At 41.7% G+C, this 26,017-nt stretch overlaps 1 protein-coding gene and 1 long non-coding RNA gene across 16 annotated transcripts in view; both read right to left on the bottom strand.

The window, feature by feature from the left end:
- MACF1 (microtubule actin crosslinking factor 1) overlaps window positions 1–26,017 on the bottom strand; it is a 341,407-nt gene that overhangs the window by 220,840 nt on the left and 94,550 nt on the right. Inside the window, exon 1 of one of the 15 annotated variants that reach the window (XM_082421750.1) lies at window positions 19,672–19,999. The exons of the other annotated variants lie outside the window; for them this stretch is intronic. Coding sequence (XP_082277876.1) covers window positions 19,672–19,780 — 109 coding nt within the window. The 5' untranslated portion in view covers window positions 19,781–19,999. Of the gene's footprint in view, window positions 1–19,671; window positions 20,000–26,017 lie in introns of those variants that run through there. 15 annotated transcript variants of the gene reach the window in all.
- On the bottom strand, window positions 1,291–10,512 carry LOC309641965. The gene is made up of 2 exons (XR_014252881.1): window positions 1,788–10,512; window positions 1,291–1,455 (listed from the first exon to the last, which is right to left on the bottom strand). It is a non-coding gene; the product is annotated as an uncharacterized lncRNA (long non-coding RNA).

The raw sequence follows: 26,017 nt of genomic DNA on the forward strand, positions 1-26,017 counted from the left end.
CTACCTTTAAAAGTCTAGCAGAAAGGAGAAATAACTTCAATGCAGCTTGACAAGTGCTGCTAACAGAGGTAAGCACAGAGTGCTCAAGAACGTAAGAGAAATGGCTAAGCCTGTCTGAGTAGAGGAGGGACCCATGGGAGGTTAGTGAACGTTTCCAGGTGGGTGACTAACTAAACCTTAAAAGATGAGTACAAGTTAGCCAGAAAGAGAAGGCACAAAGCTACTACATGAAGTTCTACCTAGTGCCAAGTCACGTAGATAAGAAGGAGCTCATGTTCAGACAACTGCACAGAATTAAGGATGGTTGAAAGACAGGACATGTAATAGGTAGTGGTGACACTTAAAACTGGATAGAATGGCATGGGTCAAATCATGGCCTTTCATGACAAGCTGAGGAGTCCAAACTTTATCACCAAGAAACTGGTAAGGGGAAGGTAAGGGAAAGTATTGAAAGATTTTAAATAGAAGAATGACACGGTGAGATTTGTGTTTGAGAAAAATTACTCTGGCAGCCTTTCCTGACAATTCCATTTCTCAATAGTCTCTTTGTTCTCCAAATTTTTATGGTACTTACTATGCTAATCACTCAATCCATACTTAAACAATTATATAAATTCTGATCTTTTAATATGCTCATTCTTACTCATCAATGAGATCATTAACTCCTTGAGGAAAGAGATCATGCTTTACTTTTCTGCATGTCCCATAGCTTCTAACATCTAAAGCTCTACATTATAAGACTAAAATAAATCCTTCCCCTTACCTGAACTGAAAGTCAGCTTTTTAGCTACTGGAAGCATGACTGATGAGAAAACATCTGGTTTCCCTAGTGCATTATCCCCATGGGAGGGCTTGGTAGGTTAACAGAATAACTATGGGTAGAAAATAAAGAAGACTCAATTGTGTTAATCGCATCTTCAGGTCTAAAAGAACTGAGGCAGTGGACTAAAAAGAAATCACATGAATTCCACCTCTTTAAAATATTGGCTAGTTTAAAAGGAAATCTGTTAACTTTTTCTTTTCCATCTATGTATTGTTTAACCTATTATAGCAAACCCATATTACTTTTATAATAAAAGAAATTCTATAAAGAAAACCTGTGTCTTCAGAGTGAGAACTTTGTAAAATTAGAAACAGACTATTCTTGGTTATAAGGGTAATAAATAGAGTAAAGCAGAGTGGACCTGGCATTGGTGAAAATGTGGTGGGCAGAACTTTTAGTTAGCTTTAATACTGTTTTTCCATTATGTTTGCATGTCCCAGCAGACAGGTGATACTTACTGGTGTATCTGAGTTTTTTTACATATTGGACTAGACGGTTTTTTTTTTTTTTTTTGGCCGCACCACGCAGCTTGTGGGATCTTATTTTCCCTACCAGGGATCGAACCCGGGCTCCAGCAGTGCAAGCTCCGAGCCCTAACCACTGGACCACCAGGGAATTCCCTGGACTGGACTCTTATAGGTAATAAATAAACATTCTTTTTTTTTTAATTTTTAATTAATTAATTTATTTATTTAATTAATTAATTTATTTATGGCTGTGTTGGGTCTTCGTTTCCGTGCGAGGGCTTTCTCCAGTTGCGGCAAGTGGGGGCCACTCTTCATCGCGGTGCGCGGGCCTCTCACTATCGCGGCCTCTCCCGTTGCGGAGCACAGGCTCCAGACGCGCAGGCTCAGTAATTGTGGCTCACGGGCCTAGCCGCTCCGCGGCATGTGGGATCTTCCCAGACCAGGGCCCGAACCCGTGTCCCCTGCATTGGCAGGCGGATTCTCAACCACTGCGCCACCAGGGAAGCCCTAAATAAACATTCTTGATTGGCCAATATATGATTAGAAGACTGGCTAAAGAAACACACAGAAATCAAAACCAAGTCACTTATAAGAGTTCAGTCCACTGCCTCATTTCTTTTAGACCTGAAGATGCGATTAACACGATTGAGTCTTTTAAATTTTACTACCCACAGTTATGCTGTTCACCTACCGAGCCCCACCTTGGGGATAATGCACTAGGGAAACCGGATGGCCTCATATCAGTCATGCTTCGAATAGCTAAAAAACTGACTTTCAATTCAGAGGGAAGAGGTCCAAGTACTAATTCTGAATGTAATTACTAAAAGCAGCATGATTACAAGTCCTTCCCAAGAGCAGCTAGCCTGCTTAGAGCCAAGCTGTAAGTTCCTCAGGAAAGGGTTTTATAGAACAACCTTGCCCCAAAGCCAGAGGATCCTTTTTTAGGATCCTTTGTTGCAGACCAATCAATTACATGAACATTCTCTCCTGACTTAAGTATCAGAATAAGAGGATACTGCAGTGCCTGGAGTTTAAGATCTTAATATCAGCAAGGAAATTCATTAGGGAAGCCAAAGAGCAACTTTATTACAGAGACCTTCAGAACACTCCAAACAGCTCAGACTTTGAAAGTTTTTAATAAGTTTTAGGTTTGATTCCCTATACATAAATCCTTCATTTAATTCCAAGCCCAGTGAAGATCTTTCTACCTAACACTGGAGATAGAATTTTAAGAAGGTACCCTTATGTAAGAAGAAAACAGTCAATCACAGGAAAGGTGATATTCTTTTAGATGCTTCTTGTAAGCTCAGCCCCACCAAAGGCTATGAACTGACCACGAAGAACCAAACAGGCCACTGCAAAATTCTTAGACTGAACATATTGAGGCACCAATTAATCATGTGAGGGTTGCTTAATTAGAGGGATTTACTACTTGCTTCCAACTTTATTAAGACCACTACAGGACACCGAGCTACCAATACCTACCCTAATTTTCTTTTAGTTTCATTGGCAGAGATGTCCCTCCTTGTTACCTAGGCAAGTCCTTCCCTCTGAAATCTGGATCCTATATCTTCCCTTCTCCTTGAAAATTTAATCCAACCATCATCCCCTAGCTTGTATATCTTTAACGACTCCTCTCCTTTCCCCTCAGCTCCGGAACAGTGAGATGACAGTGTTCACTGTCTCTACTGCACGTCCTGCCCAGCCATGTGACCTGGCTTCCAGCCCCACCAATTCACTGAAACTGCCCTCCCCACAGTCACCTAACTGCCAACCCAGAAGACACTGGTGACCACTCCTTTACCTTTTAAACCCATTCTCCCTCTTGATTCTGAGACTTCATTCCACCCTGGTTTCCCTCCTTCCCCTTTAACTGTTCCCTCTCTTCTGTTCACCCCTTAAATGTCTACTCATTCTTAGCCCTCTTTCCTTTTTATTCTGTATTACAGCTTCTTAAGATATCCATGGGCCTAAGGGTCCATAAATGGATTTGCAGGGTTGGGGGGAGTCATAAACTACCTAAAATCGCATGCAAAATTTTTGGTGTTATGTACACTACGGCATGGAGGAAAAAAAAAACCTATAGATTTCAAAAAGAAGTAAATAATACCTGTTCTCTACATTCTCCCAGAATGATTTAATCTACTTCCACAGTTTCAACTGTAACCTGTACACTGACAATTCCCAATCCGTATCTTCAGCTCAGGTCTTTATCCTAAACACCATTCTCATATGTCCAACTGACTCCTAAAAATTTCATGCTCGTTTCAAGCTCAACTTGTCTAAAAATGAACTCTTCTTGTCCCCCTCTCTGCTTCTAATAGGTTTCCCTGCTATAACCTATCTGTTATGGCCTGAATGTCTGTGTCCTCCTGAAATTCATATGTTGAAATCTTATCCCCAGTGTGACAGAAGTAGGAGTTGAAGCCTTTGGGAGGTGATTAGGTCATGAGGGTGGAGCTCTCATAAATGGAATTAGTGTCCTTACAAAAGGGACCCCAGAGAGCTCTCTCATTCCCACTCCACCATGTGAGGGTGCAGCAAGAAGACGGCTAGCTGTCTATGAACCAGGAAGAGGCCCTCATGAGACACCAAACCTGTAGGTGCCTTGACCATGGACTTCCCCACCTTCAGAAGCGTGAGAAATCAATGTCTGCTGTTTAAGTCACTGAGTCTATGGTTTTGTTACAGCAGCCCAAACTGACTAAGACACCACCCTCCTCAGTGCTGCCAGCACTGTGGACAATGTTGCCCACACTAAAATCCTGCAGTGAATCCTTATCCTAATAATATTAACAGATAACATTTATCGAGTCTCTACTTATATGCCAAGTACCTTACATATATTGTTTCCAATGCTCAACAACCCTGAGAGGCATTATTTTACAGGAAAGATAAAGCCCACAGAGGCTAAGTAACTTTCCGGAGATCACAAGGTAGGTCTGAACCCAGCTCTATTGGATTCTAAAGCCGGATGCCTGCATTCAGGATAACATTTGAACTTTTTAGCTTGGGACCTAAGGCCCCATATGATGTGGCCACTCTTCCCTCTCCACCCTTTCATAAAAACTCTAACTTCCAGCCTTGCCGAATGTACAGTTTTGCCCAAATGAGGCATGTGCTCTCACCCTTCCATGCTTTGCATTTACTGTGCTCTCTGCATGGAAGATAGCTCCCCCATTTCCTTGACTACTCATTCTTCAGCATTCAACTCAGCTGTCACCTCCTCCATCCCTTATATACACTAGTTGAGTGATCTCCCTCTTGTGCCTATTTCAAGGTATCACAGTTTGCTTGTCCATCTGTCCTACTCTACTTGGAGCATTTTGAGGATAGGCCTGGGGTCGGAATGAAAGCCTGCATTTGAGGCACACAGTTCTGTGTTCTATTCCAACATAGCCCAACACAGCATCATGAATCATTAAAAAAGCAAAGAGAGAAGAGCCTCTGCTTGTTTCCCTGAGGGCCACAGAAAAATGACAAGTGGTTCAAGAAGCCCGAGAAGCACCAACCACCTGAAAATCTAAAAATGAGATACCTGGGACTTGCCTGGTGGTCCAGTGGTTAAGAATCCGCCTTACAACGCAGGGGATGTGGGTTCAATCCCTGGTCAGGGAACTAAGATCCCACATGCCGCGTGGCAACTAAGCCTGCACACTGCAACTACTGAGCTCACGCGCCTCAACTGGAGCCCGCGTGCCGCAAACTACAGAGCCCACACGCCCTGGAGCCTGCGCGCCTGAACTAGAAAAGAGAAAAACCCACACGCCACAAGTAGAGAGAAGCCCGCTCACCACAACGAAGAGCCCACACGCCACAACTAAGACCCGACACAGCCAAAAATAAATAAAATAAATAAATAAAAAATAAATCTTTTAAATAAATAAATAAATAATGAGATACCTGAGCTGACAAAAAGGGAAATAAATATATAGAAAGTTGGAATTGGCCTGTTCCTTGACCACATGAGGTCAATCTAGTGGCAGAGACCAATATGTAAATAAATAATTAACAATAACACCACGCAAATAGCACACCAGATACAAGCTGCACATAATCATGCTGATAAACAAAGCTGATTAATTATGACAGACGGACAGGAAAAGAGTTCATGAAAGGTGTGGTATTTGAAGTAAACCTTGGGTGACAAGTATGATTTTGGCAGCCCAAAAAGAGGTTAAGGAATTCCAGAGTGAAGAATAAGCACAAGCAGTGACTTGGTGATATGTGAGTACACAGGATACATTGGAAGGAATGGTGTGGCTACACAAAGCATACAGTTAAGCCATGTAATGAGAAGGGAAGCTAACAAGGTCACCTGAGACCACATCACTCCAGAGAGCAGGAATGAGGAGCATCTACTTAATTCAGTAGATAAAAGGATACCACTGTAATTTTCTGAACCAGAGAGTGTTTTGGAAAGCTTAATCTGGCATTGGACGGAAGGCCAGGCTGCAGCAGAGACACACTAAGAGATAGAAGCAATTAGAGGCCTACTGTGTGTGACAGACCAAGAAAGAAATCTAAGAGCATGAATAGGGCAGGGGCAGCCAGATCCCCACTCCAATGTAGAGGAAGAAACAATAGCCCTTAACTACTGACTAGATGTTAAGGAAAGGGAGAGTTCAAGATAATTCTAAAGTTTCCAGTCACAGGGACTTCCCTCGTGGTGCAGTGGTTAAGAATCCGCCTGCCAATGCAAGGGACACGGGTTCGATCCCTGGTCCGGGAAGATCCCACATGCTGCGGAGCAACTAAGCCCGTGCACTACAACTACTGAGCCTGTGTCTAGAGCCGGCGAGCCACAGCTACTGAGCCCACGTGCCACAACTACTGGAGCCCGCGCGCCCTAGAGCCCGCGAGCCACAGCTACTGAGCCCACGTGCCACAACTACTGGGGCCCGTGTGCCCTAGAGCCTGTGCTCCGCAACAAGAGAACCCACCGCAACGAGAAGCCCGCGCACCACAACGAAGAGTAGACTCCACTTGCCGCAACTAGAGAAAGCCCGCTCACAGCAACGAAGACCCAGCGCAGCCACAAAAAAAAAAAAAAAAAAGTTTCCAGTCACAGCAACTGGGAGGAGTGGTGCCTGGAGATAAGTAAAACAGGTGGCACAGACTGGGTGAGGATAGGTTGGGTAAAGTAGAAGAAACATAATGAGATGTCAGCAGGCCCTTCCTGCAGACAGTTGGAACCTTAGGTCTAGAGTTCAGAAGAGCAGGCAGAATTGAGAATACAGATTTGATGCTAACAGTTGATAGCTGAGGCCGTGGCAGGTAGTACAGCGAGCCTATTTCAACAAGTCTTTCTAAATCAGCACTTTGCTCGTATTACCCCTCTATTCAAAATCCTTTAGTGGCTCTCAGATGACCAGAGGCTCAAGCCCAAGTCCTTTGTTTCTACTGTCCACTACAACCCTCTGAAATTCAATTCCAGTTTTTATTCACTATGTGTTAGGTGGTTGGAAGAGATAAAGATAAGACATGGTCCCTAACCTGAAGAAATTTACAATCTATCTACTCTTCCAACTTTATCTTTAGACTCTCCCCTGCATGACTCAACTGCAACCATTCTGACCTCAGTTTCCAAACATACCTTGCACATTCTTGCCTTTGTTCACCTATTTCTCCCTACTGAAATATCTACCCTCCTCTTCTTGTTTTATCTAATTTAGAGCCTCCTTACAAGGTCCAGCTGAAGTCCACTTCTTCCTTTACACCTTTTCTGGCTATCCCAGCCATCTCTGGATGCCTGTGTTTATTTAATTTACTTGGCACTGAACATATAAAATCTATTGCTAGATATCTTTGCATGTAAATCCCATTTCTCTATCTGAACTTTAGTTCTTTGGGGTCAAGAACCATGTTTTAAATTTCGTTAAATATCCAACATTTAGGGGCTTCCCTGGTGGCACAGTGGTTGAGAATCTGCCTGCCAATGCAAGGGACACGGGTTCAAGCCCTGGTCTGGGAAGATCCCACATGCCGCGGAGCAACTAGGCCCGTGAGTCACAACTACTGAGCCTGCGCATCTGGAGCTTGTGCTCCGCAACAAGAGAGGCCGCGACAGTGAGAGGCCCGCGCACCGCGATGAAGAGTGGCCCCCGCTCGCCGCAACTAGAGAAAGCCCTCGCACAGAAACGAAGACCCAACACAGCCAAAAATAAATTAATTAATTAATTAATTTAAATATATATATATATATATATATATATATATATATATCCAACATTTAGGACACTAGTAAGCACTCAGGAATGCTCATTTATTTAACCATCTGTACTATGTGAGAGCCCACTGTGTGCCAAGGTTATATCTATATGGATACTTTATGATGGTATTTTCAAAGTCAGACTAAAAAATATTCTCAAATGATAATTAAAAGACTGCTTTTCAGCGGAGAGCAGGGATCTCCATTCAGACGTCCCTTCCACAGTTACAGCTTTTCTAAATTCTTCTTGCCACATCTAGACCCAGGAGACTTCACACCACTTAATGTGAGCTCAAAGAAAATGGTCTGAAATGGAGATCAAGCGATTAAAATGTTTACCAATAATATACAATGGCACCAGTATTATAAATGATTCCTTTCCTTAGAAGTATATAAGTCAACTTTGGGAGATAAGAATGACCTCGATATTTATTGTGTTTACTCCATGTCAGGCACTGTGCAAGGCCTGTCTCATTTAGTATTGATATTTGACTTAATCTTCACAATTCTATCAAGTACACATTATTTATCTTCATTTCATAGTTCAAATTGAGGCTCAGAAATGCTTATTAATAATTTGCCCAATGTCACATGGCTACTAAGTAGTAGAATTGAGATTCAAATCCAAGTCTGTCATGGACTTTTAACCACCACACTCTCCTGCCACTGTGAAATTATTGGAAGGCAACACAATATAGTCCTATATGATGAAGGGAAGAGGAGAGGTGCAAACTACAACTATAATAGGGATTCATGAAAGGTATCTGTCACCAAGAGCGGGTGAAGACTCAGAACGTCTCAATGAGGATTGAGACGTGGGAATTTAGGGAAGTGATAACTAGGGACTTCAGGACAAAATTAAAATTTTATGTTATTTCTTAAGAAAATCTGAACTTTGTTACCAGTAATTCTTTGCCCTACTGGGAATCAGAGAGTACAAGGCAGAAGTTACATAAATAAATAAGCCAGGAGTAAGCCTGGTGGCAAAAGAAAGAGCCACAGAGACAGAACGTGAGGCTTATACGGAGAAGGGAAGAGGGAGAAAAACACAATAGCTTCTAGAGTATTTAATGGAGTATCACATTCAGAAAAAATAAAATACTTCACAGATACAAAGAGATATAGGGGTTAACAATCCTCAAAACAATCATCTTAAAGATGAAGAAATCGAAGCCCAGATTTAAGAATTTAGATAAGGTTACAGAGGGGCAGAATCAGGGCTATAACTTGAATTTCCTAGCCTCTACTCTGTGGCTTACCTTATAGGATACTCATCTCCCCTCTGTGAGCCTGAGTTTCATTTATAAAGTGTGGAGTCTGGACTAGGTCAATGGTTTCCAAATACCAGCTGTGAATCAACAATATCAAAATCAGCAGAGGAGCTTGCACTGAGCTAAGCTCTTTAATATCATATACTCCTCATAATGACTGTATGAATTAGGGCCTATTTCAATCCCTCTCTCTCTCTCTCTCTCTCTCTATATATATATACATACATATATATGTGTGTGTGTGTGTATATATATATATATATATATATATATATATATATATATATATATATATATGTGTGTATCTCCAGGGGATTAAACAGAGTAGGATGAGCTAGGAGAATGATGTTTTGCCCTGAAAATTTCAATAAAGATTCTAGACTTCTTTATACTTTTCTGTTGATTACAGAAAAAGGGCCCTTTTATCTCTAAGCATTTTCAGATGCAGAAGAGTCTTTCCTCTAGATCTCAGGGAAGAAATCTCAATGATACTGGAAAGATAAAAAGCTAGACTCCATGGCAGTAACTGACTAAAACTGCTACTCCTTGTGCCCAAACATTATTATAGTACCAACTCTGTTTCTCAGAAAGCACTTAAAAATTTGGCAGTACTAGTCTAGCAGTCAGGAGACAGGATTGGAACCCTGGCTCTGCTACTCCCCTTCTGAGATTTCTTCTGAGGTCTCCTCTTGATCAAACAACCAGCAATCTCAATTTTAGTGAAAATCCGCCTGTTTGGGTCACAATTTTGTTCTGCTTTAGAGACTAAGAATACAAAACCAAAAGATATTAGTACTAGTATCAATCCAATAGTTCCTAAACTTAGATTTCACAAATGAGTAAATATTCCAAAATAAATTAGAAAACCTAATATCAAGTTGTCAACTTTTTATTTTGCTAAGTAAAGATATCTAAAACCAAACTACCATCTGACAACAATTCTTTCATAAAATAATGGACATTTTAACATCAAAAAAGTAGAAAGGGCACTTTCAGAATAAAGGACAGTTCTTTAAATAAGTTTATCTTTATGAAAGGCACACTACATTTTCCTTATCTTTTCCATTTTTACCAGAAATTGATGACGATACCTCCAGCATCAGTCTGTACACCCTCCAGTTTGGAAGCCAAGGAAACCTATAGCCAAAAAAGGCTAGGCTACTTGCTCAAGGTCACTGAACATTATCTAAATGAACTCCTCTCTTTTATCAAGAGAGATCTAAGCCAACAAGACTCTTTTCCTAGCCTCCAACTCTTCTTAAGATCCCCATCCCCAGACCACTTTCAAGCCTTTTTCCCTCCTCACAGCTGGCAAGAGAGTAAATGTAAGAGAATTAGCAATCAGCCCCAAAGAGGAAACCTGGGTCATGACTCCACCCTCCCCTCCTCCCACAATCCTGTCTGCTCAGAGGTGGCTCTGTAACCAACCAACTTCTCCTAAAAATACGCCCTGGACTTTCAGAACTATGCAACATAACTTAAAAGTGGTTTCCTGATACAGACAGAAGCATGAGCATGAATTCAGTCTCTATAAAAAAGTCCCACACCCAAAGCCTAGGCTCTTAACTGCCAGTCACTACAAGCTTAAGAAGTTCCCCAGGAAGTCGGGCACCCCAGTCTCTCTCACTGCACGTTTTAACAAGCCCAAAGGCTGTAACGCCTCCAAGGCTTCAGAGCCCATGCGTTCCTATGAGTCAGTGAGAGTAAGGGCTATTTGGGATCCTCAGGCCCAGGCAAGGAAAAAAAACTTCACGTACTAACCCATGCAGCACATGCGGCAAACCAGGTGGGTGCTGAACTCGTGCTCATCTTGGTAACTGGGCCACATGTCGCCAGCGTCTGCTGACCCTGCCTAGAAGGAAGGTGTGCCAAAGAACCTCCGGCTAGGGGCCTGTGCAGGCCCTGCAGCTCCTTAAAAAAGGCTGCGAGGTGAACAGAGACAGACAGCCAAAGGGCCGTGCGATGAACAGAGACAGCAGAAGTTAGGAGAAGTGGCTCCACCCACCACTTCCTACTGACCTCCTCCCTCCCCTTGAGGTCAGAGAGGAAGCTCCTCCCTGGGGCACTTCCAAACTGGGTCCAGGTCTTCATGCAAGAGGCATCCTATTCAAAAGCGCCACCAGCTCAGTGTTTTCAGACCAACAGCAGCAGGCGAGGTGGGCGCTTCAGATGCAGAAGTCCAGCCGAGTTAGTGAGTGAGTAAGCCTGCGCAGGCAGAAGCCGGTCTTTGAGGTACCCTCCACTTGCAGAGCAGAAGCTTGTGACCCGGTGAATCTGAGACAGTTGCAGGAGGGCTGGTGAGGTAAAATGGGCCGAGACAGGCCGAGTGCATTCACTGTCCAACAACCTGTTGCTGGTGCTGGACTCTTCTCAGGCTGAAGTGTGTGTAAAGTGTTAACCGACTGAGAAGGCCCCACGGTCGGGGAGGCTATCACGGGGCAAGCCCACATGCTGTCCGCTGCCAACGGATTTCCTAGATTCCACAGGGAGCTTCATGTCCCAACTTTGAGCTGCCCAAAGAGTCAAAGTCTCTCCCCAGTGATTCCACCTCCTTACAGAGTAGCCCGGCCCCAACCAGCCTCTAGGGAGATCTGGCACAGCAGATTTCATCAGCTTCAAAAATACCATTTGCTTGTTTGCTCCATTCTTTCCCCTCATCCAGCCAGGAATGTCATCCCAAAGGCACCTTCCTCTTCCCAGACCCTCCCACTTTGTCTCTGCAGTCAACGCACTTAACTCAGCTGTGCCAGAAATCCCTTTATCCTTCAGTGGAAGGCTGCTTGCTTGTTTGTCCAACTTGTTTTCTGAGTCTTGGCTAATTGTACCAGACACTGGAATGCTGAAGAAACACAATGAAGGGCTTTTTCATTCAGATGGCCCGGCCCATCAGTGCTTCTTCATAATTCTGATGCAACCAGGGGATAGAAAAAGCCGAGCCTCTGTTGATGTCAGGACAGATGCTCCGATCCTGTCCCCACACCACTCAGAAAGGCCCCACTGCAGATAAGGGCCTAATCACTGGCCCTCTGCTTTAGCTCCCTAAATAGAACAACTTCTTCAGGCTAATGCTACTTCCAATCCCGTTCCTGAAGACAGGGAGGGAGGGGCAGCACCCAGGAAAGCAGGTTTCCAGAAATTAGCCCAAAAGACTGCAAGTGGGAAAAAAAGTAAACACAAGTTTACCTAGCAGGTCACTCAGTTTAAACAAGCCCTGTGACCTGCCTCAGTTCCCTGACAGTTTCCTTACCCCCTATTAGGCATCTCTTCCACCTACAAACTGGTAATAATCCTGTTACTACTTACTAATAACGGGACTAACAGCTGACTTTATCCCTCCTTGACTAAGCTCCCAGTCACCCCGATAACCTGTGACAACTCTACTCAGTTTGTTCCTCTTATTAGAGTCTTCTTAGTCACTCTTGGAGGAAGGGTCCTTCTAGAATTTACCTTAACCTAGGAAAAGAAATGCATAAGAAATAGGGAAGAGAGAATAAAAGGGAATAAAGATTTCCTGATTCATATTTAGTAACCTTTTCCTTTATCAGATTTAAATTCCTTGAGTGCAGGGACTGTCTTCTTCATATCCCAGTTTCTAACACATTTAGAAGGCACTCGATAACCCAGGCTAAAACTAATTGAGCACCTACTGTTAGTTCACAGGCAATGTGCTAAAAACTTTAAATATCATTTCATCTAATCCCAACAATTCTCTAAAAAAAAAGTATTATCATTTCCATTTGAGAGATGAAGTTACTTTTAAAAGGTTAAATAACGGGCTTCCCTGGTGGCGCAGTGGTTGAGAATCTGCCTGCTAATGCAGGGGACACGGGTTCAAGCCCTGGTCTGGGAAGATCCCACATGCCACGGAGCAACTAGGCCCATGAGCCACAACTACTGAGCCTGCGCGTCTGGAGCCTGTGCTCCGCAACGGGAGAGGCCGCGATAGTGAGAGGCCCGCGCACCGCAATGAAGAGTGGCCCCCGCTCGCCACAACTGGAGAGAGCCCTCGCACAGAAACGAAGACCCAACACAGCCATAAATAAATAAATTAATTAATTAATTAAAAATATTAAAAAAAAAAAAAAAAAGGTTAAATAACTAGACCAAGATTACATATCCATCTGTCCTGCTCTAAAGCTAGGCCTCCTGCTACACCATGCTGTCTTTGAGAGGGACCTAAACCAGAGTAACTAAACTGGGGTAGGGAAGCTATATATGTAAGGAGGTAGAATGTTCCTGGCAAGTTAAGAAATAAAAACACTTACCTACAGCCAACTGAAGATTTAAGGCGTAGCCCAAATGAGTATGTAGAGCAACTTCTAGAAATACTAAATAATTTCACAGTCTCCAAAAATCAAAATAATCATTACTGGGTAAGGTTTAAGGAAGGTGAACCAAAGCGTGCCCTTTTTCTCACTCTTCTGGCATCCAGGCAGAACTTACTTCCCCGGAAGGTACTACATACAGACTGAGGAAAAGAGGAGAGAGTTTTGGGGACAATGTCAGTCTAGCCACCAGGAGACAGGCCTTTTCCTTTAGGATCCTAGGAGATCCTGAGCCTCAAAAGGGAAGCCGCTGCTAACAGGAAAGAGGGGACCCTGATGAGGACAGCCAGCTCTTAATTACCCAGAGGAAATCAGCCTGTATAGCGATCATCCGGGCCAGTCCGCTTCCTTTTTAGCCCAACGTTTAGCCGTTTCATAGTTCACTACATGTCCAGAGATGTGAGAGGCAAGAGAAGGTGAATCTGGCTGCTCCCTGCAGATTCATTAAAATGCTGAATGGAAGCAAGAGATTCAAGCCAATATTTCCACACATGGCTAGAAGTTATCTAAGAATTTACAGCTACTGGCTTTCTTACTAGCACAGAAAACTGAAGCTATACATTTATTGCCTAAAACATCAAAATCACCCACTGTTGAGGCTAGTAAAGCAGACGTAGTCTTTCCTTCTAATGTGTGAGATAATGATTCATAATATATCCCTAACTTTTTAAACACGTCCACATTGGCTTCTACCACATTTTTAAATTCCCAACTGTAAAAATAAGCATTTATATTTTGTCCCACGAGCCCACAGGAAAGTGCAATGTCTTCACTGATATCTTTTGTCTTGTTAAAAAAAAAAAAAAAGTATAATGATAGCAAACAATTATATAGTCCTTAACCATGTGCGGAATATATTCTAAGAACTAACTCAAAGCAACCATGCGGTATTATTAACCCTATTTTACAGATGAGGAAACAGAGGCCCAGACAGATTAATGTCACTCTGCCAGTAAGGGCAGAGCTAGGATGAAAACACAGGCAGTCTGACCCCAGACTCTCAACAAGCTCTCAACCACAGTTCCATACTACATCCAAGTGTGGGCCAGATAATCATACTGCCAGAATTGCAGAAAACTAGAGACTTTAGTCTTTTTTCTTCTCATGCCAATTAGAAATTCGAAGTCCAGAGGAATTAAGTGACCTAACATCACATAGTAGTAAGCAGAAAAGCCAGGACTTAGAATCCAGATCTTCTGACTCGAAGTTCAGTGGTCTTCCTACATACTGAACAATCTAGAAAAAAATAGCTAAGGAAAGAAAAAGAGAAAGACTACATCTTGACTACAACACCTACTGTTTTAGTTATTTGAGCAAAGTTATATTAGGTATATGACCATTTGTTTAAATATTTGCATGTCTATTACATGCGTAACAAAATTTAGGTACTACAAATGGAGGATGCACAGCTAAGTCATAAATGGAGGAATTAAAATTCTAGGCAACTGCAAAAATCTACACCAAATCTCATAGGACAAAATTTCACTAGGATGCCTTTAAGTCTTACGCTGAAGTTCAAGAAAACCAAAGGAACAGCAGTCTCTGGAGGGGAGACAACAACAGTTCATGCACGAGGTTTGGCCATTTTATAACTTATCTTAGGTTAATGAGACTCAACAGTGTAATGGAGCTGCTTTAAAAAAAAGAAAAGGCATGGTACAATTCTAGATTGTACTCCATATGGTCCAGATCCAGGGATTATAGCTGGTCCTACTAGTGGGATGCTGGAAATGGAAAGAACCTTAAGAGATTAGATTGTCCAACTTGTTCATTTTACAGATAAAGAAAACAAGACCTTAGTCTGTCCTTTCACAAACAAAAAATTCAAATGTTCTTCTCAAGTATATAAATAAAGCCCTTTTCCTATTTACACTACCACAACATGGATATTAATAAACTAAAACACAGGGCTACTCTATATTATTCAGTTAACCTACACTAAGCACTCACCTCAGGCCACACATCAAGCTAAGCCAAGCCCTGTAAATATACAAATGAACAGGGCATGGTTCCTGTCACAGCTTAATCTAATGATATCTTAATTCCTTCATTTATCTGTTCAAGTAACATTCATTAACATCTATTTTGTCACAGACACTTGAGAAACTGAGATGAGTAAGAGTTCCTGTTCCTTAAAGATCTTACAGTCTAATAAAATCTAATTAGTGGGGAAAGAAACAAGCTAAACAAGATGACCACAGAGGTTTGAATAAGAAGTATTAACAGAATGCTACTGGAGCACAGAAGAGGAACTTTTATTCCAGTCAAGGAAAGCTCTCCAGAAGTGATAACTACTTACCTTGAAGGACAAGCATCAAGTTGTTAGTTAAAAAGAAGATACAGGCATTTCGGGTAGTGATCTACAAGTTTTTAAATGATGCTTGAGTACTGAGTGCTTATAAGGCCAAGACAGGATGTGAAACTAGTGAAATAGGCAGGGGGCAGATCATGAAAACCCTTTTATCTCCTGATGAAGAGTTTGAACTTTCTTTTAAAAGCAGAACGAAAGCTTTAATGGATTTTAAGCAGAAGAGTGACACAGACAGCTCTGTAGTTTAGAAAGATCATTCTGGTTACAGTCAGAAGACAGACTAGGGGCGAAAGGGCGGGGGGGAACACAGAGAATGGGCGAAACAGATTATTTCAACAGTCCTGGAAAAGAAAAATGATGATGCAAGCTAAAACAGTAGGAAGTTTGGGGAGCAATGAGATAATATATGTGAATGCAAGTGTGGACAGGGTGTACTGAAAGCTATTTAAAATTCCAAGTATTGATACTAAGTGAGTGCTAAATTCTGTCTGACAGGTATTATGGCTTCAGTACAAACTGTGTCTTCCTGTTCTTGTTTACATCTGCTGAAGAGATGGTGACTTGGGAACACCGTTGTAAAAGCCATGTACTTAATATCATATAACGAGATCTCACCAATGGACTCCTAACACCTAGAAGAAAAATGGCGAATGAAAGCTAAGAAATAGTAATCAGAGATTCCTTCCCCACATTCCTGCTGTACTCCCCTCACCTCTCTACACACACACGGCCACCAGATTTTCAAAGCAAAAATAATCAATTTAACTGTCCAAAGGGAACACTAGAATGATAAGGAGTTAGGAAATTGTGTGTAGTATTACAAAGGGAAGTGTCTAGGCTGGCAAAGATAGCCTTCAAGTATAAGCAAGCCTGACACCTAGAAGAGGGAGTACAGATCTTCCTTATGATGCAGTTACATTCCGATAAACCCAGCACCGGTTAAAAATATCCAAAGTCGAAAGTGCATTTAATATATCCAACCTACCAAACATCATCTCTTGGCTTAGCCTACCTTAAATGTGCTCAGAACACTTACATTAGGCAAACTCATCTAACACAAAGCCTATTTTATAATAAAGTGCTGGATAACTCTTGCAATTTACTGAATACCATACTGAAAGTGAAAAACAGAACGGTTGTATGGGTACAGAATGGTTGTATCCGTTGTTTACCCTCGTGATCACATGGCTGAATGGGAGCTGCGGCTGCTGCTACTACCCAGCATCAGGAGAGAGTTATGTACTGCATGTCACTAGCCTGGGAAAAGATCAAAATTCAAAGAATGATCTCCACTGAATGCATATTGCTTTCACACCATTGTTAAAGTCGAAAAATCTAAGTCGAACCAATCTAGTTGGGGACCGTCTGTATACCAGATCTTTGCCAGGCAGAACTTGGCTGATGGGCATAAGTTACAAAGAGGCAACTTTCAGATTAAAAAAGAACTCCATTACCAACATAATGAATAAGTCCATCGGTTGTATGTTCTACAGAGGCCTTCAAGCAAAGGAAGAATAACTTCTGACAAGAAGTTATTAGTACCACTCTGACAAGAGTGGTACTAAGTAAGAGGTTGCGTTGGTTGATATGTAAGGTCCCTTCCAACTCTAAGAGCAATATAAATTTGTTATCAACTTTAAGAATGGAAGAAATCGGAAATCTATACAAACACAATGAAGATTTACTAGAACATCGTATCAGAACCGTAGCACTAAAAGGAACCTAGCAGTTTTCAACTCTGACAGAAAACTTTTTAAAACAAATCTTACGTGGAACTCAACATATATAACATATAATTTCAGTATTAAATAGCATAAATCAATTTTATAGATTCAAATTTATGTTACTTATTTTAAAGCCAAATGACATAACCAATCAGGTAATTTTGATTGAAATTCGAGATTACTTAATTACAGTTATATCAGTCTCAGCATCTTGTTTATTTCTGTACTGTGCTTTACTGCAGGGAACCATTTTTTTAAAAACTGTTTTATACAAATAGAAACAAATAGTAACAGTTTCATAGTTTGCCTGTAATCTCAGGATATTATTCAAATAAATTAATACAAGAGCATGAAGGAATTGCAGAAATATTTGTTTCAAAGTTAAATACCTTCAATATCTAAAAACTATGTACATCCTATAATATGTAAATATGACTAGAAAAGTGGAACAAGAAGCACAAAACCTTGTAGTACACACCAAGTCAATATTAAAATGTTATCACTTAACGATGTGTTACCCACTCACTATTAAGGACTGAACACCTGAGACTTGCCTAGAATTTATTAGGCACAGGACCTATGTTCTACAGTATGTTCTGCAATAGCGTACACACCTCCTATTAGGGGAAGAAGAAAAAAAAAACAAAACAAGACCAGACTAGAAGACACAATCTTCACCTTTTTTAATCAAGTATACATTTATAAGCGTTGTAAATATATACAGAGAGATGGCAGGGGAACTTTATTCTGGTGATGTCCAACTGGCAGGTAGTACAGTAGAGTATACATGTCATATAAAAACACATTTTAACAGATAAAATACATCTTAAAATTGAAATTAAAATAAAATGGGTACAGAAGCTCTTAAGTACTCCTGTGAAAGTTTTAGAATCCATACTCTCTAATTGAAAAAACCACTGCTCTAATTTTACAGATAAACTGAACATAGCACATTCCCAGTGTAACTATTAGGTACTAGAATCAATGTTGTTTCATAAAATAAAAAGCTTTTACAATCTATTTTTCTTCTGTTTATTTCAATGTATTTACAGCTGTTTATGAAATTAATATTTCTAAAACATAAACAAGAAAGCACTTCAAAGATAGGGCTACGGCTTCTAAGTTCAACAGCAAATCCTATATTGAGGATAAACTTCTTAAAATATTAATCAACTAGTGGTTTAGAAACGCCATTACCATAATGCACAGGAAAATGAAAGCAGCAACCTTCGCCTAAATAATATTTACTTTCTCATTATATATGACACAGTATATACAGCCAAATAACTCATGCCTGTCTACTCCTTTCCTTGTAAGCTCAAATACAGGCTTACATTTCAAGAAAGCCACTTTGGGCTACCTTTTAAAACACACCACTACACAAGCAAACATATTTCTAAATGTCTGTCTGCTTTTGCTGATACAGACACACATTGGGATCTGAGTATTTAGTCATAAGCTTTTCTGGGACTTACTGGAAAGACACTGGGGAATGACTGAATCTAATTCTAATTCTGTCAAGCATTCATGAACTTCTAATAAGAAACTAAGTAATAAATCATCAAATCTCCATCTTAATTGTAAGATACAAGTAACAAGTGTCTCAATAGGTTGGCTTGAAGGCAGTAAGCAGGTCACAAAGACAGTACTAAAGGCACTGAGATCCAAGGGTGTACTCCAGCAAAAGCTGGACTTTATTATTCCTCAGCTATGGAGATTTAGAATCAGCTAAACACGGGGCTGATCCCAGCACTGGGCGTTTAGAAGCCAAAGGAATATAATGTAACAAATAATAAGGGGGGGGGGGTCTGCTACCACTTAGAAAAAAATTTTAATATCAGGATCCAAATATTCGCCTGCGGGAAAGAACAGTTAACTTCCTTGCATTGAACAGGATGCAGGATGGCTTGGATACACAGAGAGTAAACTGTGTAGCTGCCTGAGGGGAAAGGAACAGTTTAAACCCTATCAAAGAGAACAGAGGCACCCCCGTGTTCGCAGATGCACCTCAGCAAGGACACCCTGTGACCCTTTCCTCTCACTGACCTTTCCTCCTCTGCCTTTTCTCACCCAAATATACAGCAAATCTAGAAACTTCTCTAACCCCACAAGTTCTCCCACATTTACACCTGAAGGAGGGTTATACAGTTACTGTATGTTTTTGGTTTTTTAAAATAAAAAAAAAGATCAAAAACCACTTTGAGACTGAGAAAGTAAAGAATGGAAGGGCTTGATTCTCTGAGGAAGGACAAAAGTCAGCACAATTGCCACTTCCCTCAGCCTCCAGCCCAGACATCATCTCATCCAACCTACACCCTCCAGCCAGACGAACCTCACAGAACAGGAAAGGGTCCAGGTCCCAAACTGGTCCCAGGACAGTCTGGTTTCCTCAGTAGATCCCGCACACACTCAGGTCTGAGAGCACCCAGCCCAGAGGCTGTACTGGCCCTTTAAGGAAGGCAACTGGGAAGGCCTCCGTCATCCACCCCACCCTCGAAAGCCCCACAGCAGATTTCGAGAAGCACTGGGCGCCCATTACCTGCTCTGCCTCTGGCACATCTCTTCCAGTATAGAACACCGGCAATTCCAAGAATGTGCGTCAAAATAAAGATGGTTGGTGGCAAATAAGATGAATCTAAGAGAGGCATTTCCAGGCCCGTCCTTTCTCCTCCCCTGAATTAGCCACAAGCCCACAGCTCAGCGCAGCCTCTAAATGCCTTTCTCCTGAGGTTACTGCTGTCCTGTACTATCAGCACAGAGGCAGAGGCCCGCAGCTCAGTGCTGTCAGACACTTCCTGGTGGCTTCTCCTCCATCTCGCCTCTGTTTTACAGCAGGCAGTAGTAGATGGGGACTAAAACTCTACAGTGTGTCTCAGACAAAGCCCAGGAAACAACTGGCCAGAGGGGGAGGGGAAAGGGAAGGAGGAACCAGGAGAGCAAAAAGGGGCGTCTAAGCTACTGCTGAGCTGACTCAAACTCTATGTTTGGCATCCTCTGTTCAGCTTAAACAAACAAGCCTCAGACCCTTCTACAAGAAGGGAGGCTGTCAGAGGACGCCACACTCTTAACTTTCCACTCCCAGCCTGGCTGGGATGGAGCCAGAAGCAGAAAGTTGCAGAGACACTAGGGAACCACTTGCAGGGAGGAGGGGAAGTATGCAAGGATAGGCAAGTGTCCACAAGTTCCCTGGCCTAGTCGGAGGGCAACCCTTCCACACCCACAACCCAGGAGGAGGAGGTAAGGGACCCGAACATCACCACAGTGAGGATCACGTGCAGAACAAGCTCCGCAGAAAAGAATGCCTTCAACAAAGCTAAAGCCTGCTTGCAAATGAAAACCTGATGCGGATATTGTAGCAGCAACTGGAAACACTTTAACACTTACACACCCAGTAGAACGACTAAAACTAAGAGTCCTGGCAAGATATAAAGCAACTGGAACTCTCATACACTGCTGGTGGGGGGGTGAAACTGGCGACTCTAGAAAGTACTCTAGAAAACAGTCATACACATACCAGGGTGACCAAGCAGTATCACTCCTAGATACTGACCCAAGAAAAATGAAAACGTGTCCACACAAAAACTTCTACATAAATGTTTATAGCAGCTTCATTCAGAATAACTAAAACTGAAAACAACCCAAATGTCCATCAACCGGTGAACTAATAAAAACTGTGGTGCATCCATCCATACAATGGACTACAACACAGCAATAAAAAAGGAACATACTCCTGATACATACAACAGCGTGGATGAATCTCAAAAGCATTATCTACATGAAAGAAGCCAAACACAAAAGGCTACGTACTGTGTGATGCCATTTATATGACATTCTAGAAAAGCAAAACTACGGGGACAGAAATCAGATAAGTGGTTGCCAGGGGCTCAGGGTGAGGGAAGGGAACAGACTACCACGGAACACAAGAAAACTTTATGGGGTAATGGAAATGTTCTATATGCTGACTCTGATGATAGTTCCACGACTGTATACATTTGTCAAAACTCACAACACTGTAGACCGAAATGGGTGGATTTTATTGTATATAAATTATATTTCAATAAACCTAAGAAACACATTTAAAGACTAGAAAGAACTTTGTACAACCTAAGCTGAATATGCAAAGTTCTTGCAGGACCACTGCCCCTCTTCTCATCTACTTTTCTATGAAGAGATACTTTATAAAATAAAGTGTGGACACACAAAAACACAGAAGACCCAACGGCCAAGAGTACATCTAACACCCAGGACCCTTCACTCAGAGAAGGGTTATGGCCTCATCTTTCTACCAAACTAGCTTTTTATTTATTTCTACAGTGCCTTTTACATTATGGTATATAAACATGGTGTATTACCACAAATAAGCTTTAAAAATGCAACCTGCTTTAATATCTCTAAAGTTACCCCCTCTTTTTTTTTTAATAAAAGGGAAGGTTTTAGATTTGAACAATCTACTAACCAGAAAGATGACAAAGGGCTCTTGATGGGGGAACTAATATTTACAATGCGTATGTTTTAATCTGGCATCAAGACCATATACGATTTTGTGCTAACCTACATTTTATTCACCAAATATTTACCATGTACCAGGCCCTGTTCTAGGTACTGGTAACAGAGTAGTGAACAAAACAAAGATCTTGCTCTCATGGGGCTTATATGCTAGTAGGAGAATAGGAGAAGACACAAAATAAACATAAACAAGTAAATATATACTAAAGGAGATGAAGAGGAGAAAGGAGAGCCAGAGGGGGGATGTTTACAGTTTTATGTACAGGATGGTCAGGGAAGGCTTCTCTAATAAAATGACATTACGAACCAACAAGTCATGTGGCTTTTTAGAGAAAGGATAAGCCCAAAAAAGAAACGAGCAAGTGCAATGTCCCTGAGGCAGAAGTAGGCTTGGTGTGTTCAGGGGACATCAGGGAAACCAGAATGGCTGAAGCTGAAAGCAAAAGGGAGTGTCCGGAGATGAGGCCACAGAGGGGTCGGATCATCTATGGCTGTATAGGCCATTCGTAAAGAATCTGGTTTTTATTCTAAGTGAAATGGGAAACCTTTGGAGGGTTTCCTGTGAGCAAGTGATAGGATTTAACTTAGGTTTTAAAAGGATCACTCTTGCTGCTATATTGAGAACAGACTAGAGAGCGACAAGAGCGGGAGCAGGGAAACTAGTTATAATGCCATTACAATAATCCAAGTGAAAACTAGTGCCTGAGATTCGATAACTGAGACCAGGGTGCAGTGGTAGAGACGGTGAAATGTGGTCATATTCTGGACAAATTAAAGAGTCATCAGGGACTTCCCTGGTGGCGCAGTGGGTAAGAATCCGCCTGCCAATGCAGGGGACACGGGTTGAAGCCCTGGTCGGGGAAGATCTCACATGCCGCAGAGCAACTAAGTCCGTGCGCCACAACTACTGAGCCTGTGTCTACAGCCCGCGAGCCACAACTACTGAGCCCACGTGCTGCAACTACTGAAGCCCGCGCACCTAGAGCCCGTGCTCCGCAACAAGAGAAGCCACCACAATGAGAAGCCCACGCCCCGCAACGAAGAGCAGCCCCTGCTCGCCGCAACTAGAGAAAGCCCGTCTGCAGCAATGAGGACCCAATGCAGCCATAAATGAATGAATGAATAAATTTTTTAAAAAGATTAATTTAAAAAAATATATATATATATAAAAAAAGAAAGAAACATCAGGATCTGCTGATAGACTGGATGTGGGGTGAGCAGGGAAAAAACAGAGTTGAGAATGACTTCCAGGTTTGGGGCCTGAGAAATTAAAAGGACCGAACTGCTATTTCCTGAGATGGGAAGGGCAGCCAGAGAAGCAGAGGGTTTGGGGTTCATTGGTGGTTGCAGTTGTTTGGGGTGGTTTTTGTGGGGAGTGGGGTAGGAATTCCATTTTGGATACATTAACTTTGAAATGCCTAGTAGACATTCTAATAGAATTTTGAATAAGCAATTTAATATATGAATCCAGAGTTCCAAGAGAGACCCAGGCTGTTGCTTTAAAGCCAGGAAACTAGATGAGATCACTTAGGGAGTAAACACAGAGAGAGAAAAGGTCAAGTTCAAGGACTAAGCCCTAGAAACTCTCCAACATTAGGTAGGGAAGAGGAAGAACCACAAAAGAGACTAAAAAAAGAAGCCAGTGGATTAAAAGAACCAAAAGAGCATGCTGCCCCAGAAGCCAGGTGAAGGATGTGCTCTAAGCAGTAACTAAGCTGTTAATGTGTCAGGAAGAGGACTGAGAATTGACCATTGAATTTAGCAATGTGGAGGTCGCTAGTGACTTTAACAAGGGCAGTTTTGATGGCATGGCAGAGAAAAGGTCCAACGGGAGTGACTCAAGAGGGAATGGGAACAATCAGTGACAGTAACTAACATCAACTCTTTTAGGAAGGAATTTTGCTGTAAAAGGGAGCAGAAAGAGGGATGTAGGCTCAAAAGAGAATTTTTCTTGGCATGTGAAATGTGTCAATAATTGTGTTTGCTGAAGGGAATAAGCAATAGGGAGGAAAAACTGATGGTGCAATCCAGTGGAGACTAAGCCAGAGCTCCCTCTGGAGCAGGGCTCTCTTGTGAAACAGAGCACTTCATTCATTCATTCAATTTAAAATATGGAGCATTATGCTAGACACAATGGACACAAAGATGATGATGACACCCCTCTTACTGTGGAGAAGCTCCTGAGCTGTGATGGTCAAAGAAGACAGACTTGCTTGGAAGGGAAACTGATATTTATTAAGCAGCTACTAGAAAGCATCTTCAATCTGTTATTTCAATGTAATCCCTGTAATATCCCCTAAAATATCCCTATTTTATAAATCAAGAACTTGAGGCTCAGAAAATTCAAGTTATTTTGCCCAAAGTCACAAAGTAAGTAAGAAGATGAACTGACATCTGAACTTTTATCTGTCTGGTTTCAAATCAATATATTTTAATCACACTGCCTCCCTTTGCTGAAAAGTTCTGGCAAAATCAGTATGCTAACCTGAAGCTAAACAATTTTAGATATTTATATGTTTGGAATACTTCCTCTTTGTAAGACAAGAGCCTGTAAATGGCTCTACCCAGCTCTAAGGAAAGAATCTCAATTTCAACACAAAATGTTACAGTGCTAGTGCTGTCTGTGTCACCACTGTACAACACTTTTTGCAGTCTTATAAATATCTTCACCATATTTTCATTTCCCAAAGTGAAAGCCATTTCTCTGCCTTATTCTGCTACCTGAAGCCATTGCAAAGCTGTCTTAATTAGAAAATCATATATCATGCTTGTGCCATTCAAAAACACCTAGGAAATTTGAAGGAAAAAAAAAATTCAAGGACTCAAATATCAAGATACATTCTGAATCTACTGTTATTATTAGAGAAGACAATGAAAAGTACCCAAAGTAATTTACTCTTCATAAGATCTTTATAAGATGACATGCTGGGGCTTCCCTGGTGGCACAGTGGTTGAGAGTCTGCCTGCCAATGCAGGGGACACGGGTTCGAGCCCTGGTCTGGGAAGATCCCACATGCCGCAGAGCAACTAGGCCCGTGAGCCACAACTACTGAGCCTGCGCGTCTGGAGCCTGGGCTCCGCAACAAGAGAGGCCGCGATAGTGAGACGCCCGCGCACCGCGATGAAGAGTGGCCCCTGCTCGCCGCAACTGGAGAAAGCCCTCGCACAGAGACGAAGACCCAACACAGCCAAAAAAATACATAAATAATTTTTTTTTTAAAAAAAAAGGAAGGCCATGATATTTGCTCATAAATTTAAAAAAAAAAAAAATGACATGGTATACCTTGGATACACCATTTTTCTACATATGACAGGTTAAAAAGTTTGTTTCCAGCCTTTGTGTATAGGTATGTACGCATGTTTGAAGGAAGAAAAATGGGCAGGGAAACTGCCTTTGTGAAAATAACTTTTTCACTCAGAAAAACTACGATGGATCTGTGTGCTGTCATTTACAGGAAGTGGTTAGAAGCTGGCAGGAGGGAGAGACTAGTTTTCTTTTTAGAGATCATTTAATATACAAAGAATAGGCCATTTAAAGACATATTTAGCACCCCCCAGGATATCCCTTGCTAACAGCCAATGGCAAGGGCCCCAAACCATCAGAAAGCCTTGTAGAAGCAAGACTCTGAACTTCATTAAGACTTGAGACCTGCCTTTCTATCAGATTACTTCACTCACAAGAACTTAGGATGGTCACCCACAACGATTACCCACAAGAAATCTTGGGCAACACCCCAGAATCACTTTAGTGTCTGCGACTGAGATGAAAGCAAGCCTGTGAGAAAGGAGGCTGCATGTTTTATTCAAACTGTCATGGAGTATACCTGGTCTCAAAAATAACTGACATCCACAAGCATCAGAACTTCAGCAGATACTGACTGAAAACTTAAGACCCATATGATTAAAAGCCTGAAATCTTGAAAAATAATGCGTACAAAGAGAGACTTTAAAATATATATATATATATATATATATATATAACTGAGATTAAAATTTTGGTGGAGAGACTAGCATATGACTAATAGGATTGGAAACCTTGGGCTTCTGGAAATGGGAGGCCCAGGCCTCAAAACCTGGCCCTGAGTGCTTGTCATCTGTTTTCTCCTATGAGTCCAGAAGGCAGAGGATGTGGGCTTCATAGGAGCTAATTAGGAGACATCCATGACTCCTGTCTCTAAGGTTTAGCAATATGGTATTGAGACAACAATAAACATGCAAAGGCTCAGAACGCCTACAAAGAATTTTCTATATACCCCAGAGTCACCAAATACAATAAAGTTAGGAAAATATCCAAATTTCTTGCTCAATAACCTAGATGCCGTAAGTATTTTAGTAGAATGGCAATTACAGGCCCAATCTGAAGCCAGGCTGCTTGAGTT

Source organism: Balaenoptera physalus (assembly GCF_965194825.1).
Source record: "Balaenoptera physalus genome assembly, chromosome: 1".
Classification (NCBI taxonomy): Eukaryota; Metazoa; Chordata; class Mammalia; order Artiodactyla; family Balaenopteridae; genus Balaenoptera; species Balaenoptera physalus.